General features: G+C 42.5%; 1 protein-coding gene across 1 annotated transcript; it reads left to right on the top strand.

Moving 5' to 3' along the window:
- The first annotated feature begins 2,032 nt into the window (after positions 1-2,032).
- LOC119178249 (uncharacterized) lies at positions 2,033-6,462 on the top strand. Its single transcript, XM_075887354.1, has 4 exons — positions 2,033-2,121; positions 2,997-3,047; positions 3,279-3,427; positions 5,689-6,462. The coding sequence occupies exons 2-4, from the start codon at positions 3,002-3,004 to the stop codon at positions 6,031-6,033; spliced, it is 540 nt and encodes a 179-aa protein (XP_075743469.1). The 5' UTR covers positions 2,033-2,121; positions 2,997-3,001; the 3' UTR covers positions 6,034-6,462.
- Positions 6,463-9,133: the final 2,671 nt, after the last annotated feature.

The raw sequence follows: 9,133 nt of genomic DNA, 5'->3' as shown, positions 1-9,133 counted from the left end.
TCTTTCTTTGAAGTAGGAGGCAGTGAAACACCATGTTAGGTGCAACACATTTAGTGATAAAAAATATTCAAAAAAGATTCAAAAATTGTTAGCTGCTCTGAACACGCGACGCAATAAAAGTAGTACAATAGAAACCAATTCGAATGCTGCACAAAGCAAGGTCATCTGCTCATTTCGTAGTGACCTGGTCAAAAGAAACATGGCCGCTGCAGCGAGCATAGCTCCCTTCGTGCGGTCTATTGCTTGAAGGCTTAGCATGCGGTATGAGCACATGAGCAAATGACTCCATCGAGGAGACGTGCATGCCACAGCGGTACTTCCATGAAAGTTGCTACCCGGGCGAGGAACACGATTTCGCCCCCCTTCGTGTGCTGCTGCGCGGCAAAGTCGGCCGGCGTTCTTCACCTGTGGTTCAGCCGCACCCACTGACGACACTCTCACTCTTTCACTACACAAGAACTTCAATGCACTGGGGAATCTTATCACTTGGACACTATATAAAACATGATGGTGGCACCAACGGCAAAAATGTGCGTAGAGTGTCCACATACTTGCCATCAGGACAAAATAAGACAAAAAACGCATTTAGGCTTCCAGTAGTCTTAAGCGAATGTATGAAACAAGACGTTATTTTGAGAGAAGTGTTGTTAAGGGCCGAGGTTATTTTCCGGGAAGCGTTCACGCTAGCTCACAGGTTTGCGCTACAGCAATGGGCCAAGCTCCACTGCTCACCACTGGTCCCTATAAAAACTAGGTCTGCGGACACAAGCATATGTGCCATGGCTAAAGAAAGAATGAGAGAAATAAATTAAGAGAGAGGAAAGAAACAGAAGGAAGAAGGAAAAATCGTAGAAAAAGAAGAAAGAGAGAACGGATGGAAACAAAACAAAAAAAGATAGCGTCAAATACTAAAAACGCTGACCAAAGTAAAATACAGAAAAATTAAAAAGATGTTTCGGCTCCCCGTACGGGAGCCTTGTTCCCCCGCTGCTCAGCGCGTTTAATATTTGGCACCATGTTTGTCCCCGACCAGACGGGATTCCATCAGACTCGATTTTAAAGAAAGGATTGAAGAAGGAGAGGAAAAGAGAAAGGAGGACCGACTTCGTATAAAACATTTGGTCGAGAGTGAAGGATGAAATTATGAATGGCCTTGTTTGCACCAAAATAGAAAATGCCTATCAGTGTGATGTAACCAGCCATCACCTCGTTGATTAAATAAAGCTGCTTCAATTTTTTTGCTTATGCGGAGAAATGCATTGATATGCATTAAGAAAAGGTTACGTTGTAAAGCTTCCGCAGCTCATTAAACCATACTGCAAACGTACTTACGTTGACAAGCCTTCAACGAAATCCTAAATTGTACATACTAAGAGAAATATCGGAAACTATAAGGGAAACAAAATCATAATGAGGGCATGTGAACCATGGCATGTTAAAAATCTTTATTTAAACATTAATAATGAACAAACAGTAGAAAACATTGCCTTTGTCTACCTTTATTGCCACATCTCTTATGTGTTTCTGTCCTTATGATGCGCTTGATTTTTTTTTCGTTCAACATCACTGGAAATATTGGAGATCAACCTGGCTTGATGTTCTCGAAACAGTGTATCTCGGGACATTCCTGGAGCCTCATTCAACTAAACACCCCATCCTTCCAAACGCATTATATGGTCTCCTAACGCTCATGCTTGCGTACATGCAGAAGTGTATGTGTTACGCCATTTCGTACTCATCGGTCGGTATGCTGGAAGCGGTGTTTGTTCAGGGCGCCACGAACTAGATAAAGGTTGTCAACTCATATACAAGGCCCTTGTTTGCTTATTCAGTGAGTGTTGGTGCACCTGCTTCATCCCTTGCGCTCACATCAATACACGCCATATCACAAAGTTCCCTTACCTCTATGACCTACTGTGAATTTTCACATACTGGCGCGAGAAGCTACCATGCATCTTATACGTTGCGCAGCTATCAGTTCATAGATAAAACATATGTGCTATAAAAGCTCTTCCACCGAGCTACTCTTTGCGCCCCAGCTGGCTGAAGTTCGAGCACTTCCTGAAAGTGGTTCTATTACTCAAAGCGACAGCCATAGTGCAGTTCCTGGCATTTGTAGAGGTACCGTAAATTAATTTCTTATGCAAGTATTTCATTGAATCTGTATTGCAGTTGTGCAATAACAGTGGAGACTCCTCGACAGCGCAAAACTGTATGCATGTACGTAATATTTCATGTGAACAGTTAGGCATTTCTGTTACCATGTAGTTCAAAGGGGAACGCATGTTATATACAGTCAGCTGTTTCACCTCATCCGATAGTACACTCTGGCGGACTCGAGCAGAGATAGCGTTTATATGTGCAGAAAGAACCGGGAACAGCGACGAGAACTCACTTATACATTATAAAAGTGCATTTGGAGGAGAAAAATAAGAAATGATACAGGATTTTCTTAGAGCAAACAGTAAGTATGCATTCAAGCAAAAAAAAGCAATTGTTCTAAAAGCTTCTTGTTTCTTGTTGACATCTAACGAGATGAATCCGTAAACCTATCTTCTATGATGTATGGGCACGAAGTGAATTGGGCAAAGGCAACTTAAAAATATTCATACATAAATTGGGCAAAAATTAGCTGCCCTTTCTCCTGTGAGAAATTTAGCTACCCTTTCTCCTGCGCCTATTTGAAAGTGTGCCGCAAACCGCTCAAACGCACGACCTACTTAGTAGTCTAGTAGCGCACATGAATGACAAGTTGTAGTAATCAGTAGCAGTACTCCATTACTGAGGGTGCTGAGAAATGAACATCTGTGAGTCTGCTAAACGATTTCATTTTGAAGATATTTTGCGCACAGTTTTTTCTCTGTAAGTGACACTGTGGCTACGACAGGTTTGCCATTTCGGAGCTATGTAACCGCATCTGGACGCGCCGCATCCGAATACCAGCACACATCTCGATACTAACACACATCCTCTACTCTATTTTTTCCATCATTTAGGTGCGATGAATAGTCAGTACCTTTGGAGCACGATGCTCGTCCTCACATTAGGTGAGTTAGAACTCTCTGCCGCATTATAATGCAAGGCTAAGTATGAGAGCTTTTTGTTGTTGCCGGATATCTCCTGTCTGAAGTGTTCAATGTTTGCTTTTATCGGTGACCTACAGCACCCAAACTTTGAAACAAGTGTTGTGTTCAAATATATCATGATTCATGCAAAGATAGGTTAAATCGTAAAATGTTATATCTGTAGAAATAACCTTCCTATTTTCATTAACACAGGACATGCTTACGGGCAAACGCCTATGGCAAACTTCACTGACCTAAATTTCAATATGGGTGAGGAAGCGCAAAAGCTTGGTCAAGTCCTGAAGGAATTCAGCCGAAGAATGATGACAGTCCTTCGAAGCCAGTCGAACGTTGACGACGAGGTGAGGTTCTGGTCGCAATTAAAGCATGGATATCATGCAAAGTCCCTTTGCAGGGGCTGGCTTCTAATTGAATTTGGGTGTTTCAGCTAGAAGTAAACATCGAATTCTCGATGCAGTGTCCGGTGAGGTTTCTGTGCCGCTACTTGTTATACATAATGTTTATTTACCTGTCTTTATTTGGCTCTAGACGTCCCGCTTGCGAATGGCTCGCATCAAAGTGCCACAACCAGATTGATATATGCAGCGCTGACCTCAAATATTTTCACACGCACTCTTTATCACCTTAAAAAGATCATTGAAATTGCAAGAGCTTACGAAGTAGGCTTTGCATTTTAATCTGAACCTGCAAAAAAATAGCAGCGGAAATCAGACAAGAGTTGCCAAAAAACGGTTGAGAATTCCTGCCGACTTTATCATCGTGCATAGAATACCGCATGCGGCAGCAATACTAAGTTGAATGTTCCAATATTGCAAGGCAGGTCGAAGAAACCTGACGGCTAAATGATATGTGCTCCTAAAGGTTTACAATTTAAGGGGGGGGGGGGGCTTTCTTTTCTGTTCATTGCAAGACATTGAAACTACCCCACTCATCTAAGGAATGTGTTAATGCAAAGTTATACTTACAGTTCCCAATGTCCTGCCTCGTTCTTTTCTGTTTTTCATAAAGCACTTATGGTCAGGTCGGTGATATCCTCCGCGTAATGCATGCAACGATATGGTCAGGATGAATTTAGGATAGAGCAACCGAGATCAAACGGTGTGTACCAAAAAATAGCACTACACAGAGGAACCTTCGTGTGGTAGTATAGCTTGAATCACATGGAAGAATAGCTTTACAATTTTGCATTCCCTCAGAAAATGTAGCGTGGATCAGTGGTATTAAAAAAAGCAGTTTTGTACAAAATACAAAACTAATATTTCAAACTTGTGATCACCCAGATATTTTGTTATGCGCAACGATCCCTGAGCATGAAAAGTGAGACAAGTGGAGGAAAAATGCACATGGTGGTGACAAAAGTAGTGACATCGTCTTAGTCATGCTAATGTCCGCGAATCTTGAAATTGGCATTTAGTTTAGAGATAAAGCCTCAAAACAGCTCACCACTCTGCATAGAATAAAAAGGCTTAATAATCAAGACAGGTTATTCAGTTACAACTTCTCCATTTGCACTTAATCGGAGCTAAAAATCATCGTTGGCTTTCGTTTCTAAGCAATAGGTAGAGGGAGTTTGTCAACAGCGTGGCTGCCGCATTAATGCCAGTAATTTGGTTCTCCTGGGACCACCTAGATAGTTGTTAGAAGCCGCACCAAATATTAGTGGGACCATATTGTAGAGCGCTTGTAAAAGAGCTCATCTTGTAAATCATATAATTCATCCGAAAATTGTGAAGCACAATTTGAAGGTACCTCGATCGTAGGCAAAAGAGAAAGTGAGTAGGCGAAGCGGAGCTCAGCTTTGTATCAGCAATGCATCTTTGTATATGCATTCATCTAAATACGAACTTTTGTGTTTGCGCTTTTAGTACACAGACTTCAGCATTGTTTGGCTTTCTTTAGAACTACTGTTGTGTGTGCATGTGACGTAAGGCTTCCATAGGCGTATATATTCAATAAAGCATGAAGGAATAACGTTTGTTATAGTGAGCGCCTCTTTGTGTCATGTGTTTTGATATTAAATGCCTTGTGTGTTTGTGGTGAAACTGTCAGAAATACGTACGAAGTACAACTAAATAAAGTATTACTGAGTTATTAACTTGTGCCGCATAATAAGACAACGAGCAACATCACTTAAACTATATATATTTTAACAATGTTCCATGTTCGCTGGTTACAAACATTTGCAATTCAGGGGTGCAATCAGAGGGTGTCATTCCAGTCTTTTGCCCCCCCACTCCCGCCCAATATATTTCTCCATACACAAGCGCAAGATGATTATTTACCTGTGCGGCCCCCGCTTCAAATTTTGAATAGGTCCCCTCCTCCCACCTCGAAAAACACTTCTGCGTGCAGCCCCGAATCGCATGGTTCGTCTTATTTTAGAGTGTAAGTGGAGGGCGCATGCTCATATTGAGCGTTCTTTTTACCAATTATAATGTGCAGTAATTTCGTGGTTTGAAGTCACTGGCCTACTCTGAATATTTTGTGCTGAAATATTTTTATGATGCCATTGCAATAATACTTGAGGGTATAGTTTCCGACAACGCCGGAATCAATCACTAACGACCAGAACGCAACTACCATGTTTGGATCATCTCCGCAGGTGCAATGTGCAAAGTATAAAGACATCATCTCTCAAGCTCTGGGCGCTGTGAAGAACCTCGATCCTTTTCAACCAGGCACTATGCAGCAGGCACGCGATGCCATCGAAAGTATCCTTCTTCAAAGCCAAAAAAGGACAGCCTTCGAGGACATGAATCTCTTTGGCGCGTACATGAAGGTCGTCGGTGATGACATCACAGACATCGGACAGAGCTTAATCGACCGAGGTATCAAACTGTGTGGAAATTTCGTCATTCAAGATGGACTGACAGACTTTGAGAAAGAGAACCTTAAGTACTGCGCCGAAGTGTTCAAATTATGTTCAATGAAAAATTGGAAAGACTGACAAAAATAAAATTAAAGACATAGTGCACTGCGAAAATTAGAATACCAAAACATTGCAGAAAACAATACAATGTCTTTTTAAGTTGATATGTGGCTAGTCGGTATTGTGAACTATATTGTCTCAAAGAGTCGCGCCACAAAAAATACTTTCGTTAGCAAATGGCCAAGTTTATTTTGTTTTTGCGAATACGTTTGTGCACAGATGAATGTGTTAGAAGACAATCGTGTAATAAAAATGGGCATACACAAGGCCTGGCTTTTATAATATAGTATTTAGGACGTAAGTTGCTGCTTTAGCAGCACGCGTCGTTAGCTATTATGTTTCGTGCTGTAACCTGTATACGTTTGAGCTTACCTTGCCCGTAAACTTATGCGGGCATGTGTTGACCAACGCCTCATATATTTTGTAAATAAAGTATTTTGTTTTCCTCTTCTGTCTCTATTTAACCTGTATTTGCTCGTTTTGTTCGTTTTCGCGGTGCATTCCCGATGTCTGATGTCTCAAGCTGTGTTGCGGAATCGGCGCCTCCATTTCATTGTAATTCCAATCCGAGCAAGGATAACTGACCGCAGTTTCATTCTCTTTAATTCCTCGGAAGGAAAAAAAAAACAACTGGCTCCATTGCTTCTCCAGAAGTGGCTGGGTAGGTCAATTTCATTTTTACAATTCCTCAACGTCGGAAAGACATCTTCGCCACTCGGCTGTGGCGCCTGCATTTCCGACGGAGGCGGAAATGCTGTAGGCATTTGTGCCCAGATTTGAATGCACGTAAAAAAACACCAGGTGGTCGCAATTTCCGGAGCCCTTCACTATGGCATCTCTTATAACCATATGGTGGCTTTGCGAAGTTAAACCCCACATATCAATCAATCAAGGAAAGACATCTTGATATTTTTATCTCGTTAAGAATCAACGTCCCATCAACTTGATGTACTCAGATGCGTTAAGAACTGCAAAAGCATGCAAAGCACATTACTACGGTTGATCAATAGTTTCTTGGTGACATATCTCAAGTGGTACAACCACACTACCGATTTCCATAGGGGAAGTTATCCCGCTACGTATTCGTATGGCCAGCACACTCTCAGGGGCTAAAGTTAGCCACTGGCAGTGCATGTATTTACTTGTTACGAGCAAAATTAACGGCCTTCGTGCCATCTCTTTACTTCAACCAGCAGCTAGTAAAGCTTCAACATTTTGACATTACTTACCAAAGAAGCTTCTTTGGTCTTTGTACTTACGTAACTGCTAAGCCACGTACGCTTCTAGATCACTCGTAACTATAGCTCCTAAAATTCGCAATGTCGTGACATACGTGGTTATTCACCGCCTCCTCTCTTTACCCCTCCTCCCCCTACTCCGAAGCCTGCGCCGCGTCGGTATCGGCCAGATGCCAGCATGTGGGACCGCTCGCAGTGTTCGTTTGTTTACAGTCGCTTGTGACTGCTACCTTTGCTCTAGAGGTGCGTACTCCTTTGGGCACAGCGCTTCTGTTTTGACAGATACGGGCTTGTCCTTCTGTACACGCCGTTCTGTGAAATGCTTTTCATCCAAGAATGGCGTCGTCGTTCGTTGCCTTCGGTAGTTATTGCACCCTCTGTTGCCGAAGCAATCCTAGTGACGGCCGAAAGCTTTTTACGATACCGCCCGTCAAGCACAACGTGTTGCAATAAAAGACATGGTTACATACAAGAGCAAGTGAGAACTTCAGGCCGACATATTCAAGTCCACTTTACGAAGTAAGTTGCGCACCTCTCTATGTAAGTGTGCTTAGATGTTTGATCAGTTCAATTCCTACTCAAACACCATAAACAAGTGACAGTTAATTGTGCAGGACGTTGCAATCTCTCAGTAAGGTTTCATGAAAGCTTCTGCGGGGGCAGTTTTTTTGTCAGTAATTTATGCTTACGTATTATGCTTGTCGCTGGGTGCCGACTGGTTTGAGTGCGTGGTGCTGGATTGTGTGCTTATGAATGAATTAATGAATGAATAAAACATTTATTGCTGAAAATGTAGATAAAAAGAGGACTGGGCGGGTCCCTATTCTAGAACTCCGTTGGATTGTGCTGAAATTAGCGCCCGCTCCACGAGCCTTGGCTAGTCCTCAAGAGCTGGGCCCCTCCCACATAGGCTGCATAATTTGCGCTTAGAATGTACGCGCAAAGACGCTCGAAATTGTGATTGCCAAACTTCTGAGATTTCGCGTTTCTGTTTTGAATAAACAAAACTGGACTGCAGCAACTGACATTTAGATTGCTTTTAGATTGCAACTCACATTTAGATTGCAGCAACTCACATTTAGATATTTCAAGGCAACTTGCTTTCTTTGGCTCTTTCAAGTTGACTGATAAGTCGGGGGCCTCGCGATGCGAGGGCAGCTATGCAATGCGTGCATTCTTTCGGGTCATTGAGTGCGTGGTTTAGGAACCTCACACATACGTGTCATTTCACATGATAGTTTATTTGCTATTTTTTGTGAAAGTTTATATCCGCGAGGGGAGCTCTCGCGATGTAATCGCGTATGGTGGCACGCTACTTCATTCATACACTAGCTCATTCTTTAGGCGATTTATTCCGTATGTGAGATAGGTCCCCAAGGCGCACATTGAAATATGATTGCTGCGCCTTCAGCCACTTCAAGGAACAATAACAGCTGTTCGAACACTTACATTGGGCGTTTTTTTGATGCATTATGAAGCCTTACTAAATGCTGAAGTATGCAGTCGGCGATATCACCGCCTCGCGTCGATAGCGTTAACGTGAGGTATTGCTTGCACTGCATGATAGTCACTGTGAATGCTCTCTGCACATATTATGTACCCTATGCATGGTGAAGCTTGCGGAACCCATGCAGTTTCACTGCCCTTGCGGGCGCTATCGAGCCAGCTAACAAAAAGGTTAGTCATAGCAACCGCACATGAACATCTGAGCGATGTTATTTATAATGCAAAGCTTATCCGAAGACGCGCTAAACGACGAGCTCACGAAAAACGGGGTTTCTCACTGACGATCACGTTTTTTGAATGCGAACCATTTCATAGTGAATTGAGGAGACTTCAAGCATTATCTATCTATCTATCTATCTATCTATCTATCTATC

This window comes from Rhipicephalus microplus, chromosome 1 (genome assembly GCF_043290135.1).
Source record: "Rhipicephalus microplus isolate Deutch F79 chromosome 1, USDA_Rmic, whole genome shotgun sequence".
Classification (NCBI taxonomy): domain Eukaryota; kingdom Metazoa; phylum Arthropoda; class Arachnida; order Ixodida; family Ixodidae; genus Rhipicephalus; species Rhipicephalus microplus.
Note: the sequence above shows the minus strand (reverse complement) of the source record. Positions and strands in the feature narration are given on the sequence as shown.

Coding starts and splice junctions, on each gene's coding strand:
- LOC119178249 (XM_075887354.1), top strand. CDS start 3,002: ATGAATAGTCAGTACCTTTGGAGCACGATGCTCGTCCTCACATTAG. Junction 3,048..3,278: donor GATGCTCGTCCTCACATTAG/GTGAGTTAGAAC, acceptor TCATTAACACAG/GACATGCTTACGGGCAAACG. Junction 3,428..5,688: donor AGTCGAACGTTGACGACGAG/GTGAGGTTCTGG, acceptor TCATCTCCGCAG/GTGCAATGTGCAAAGTATAA.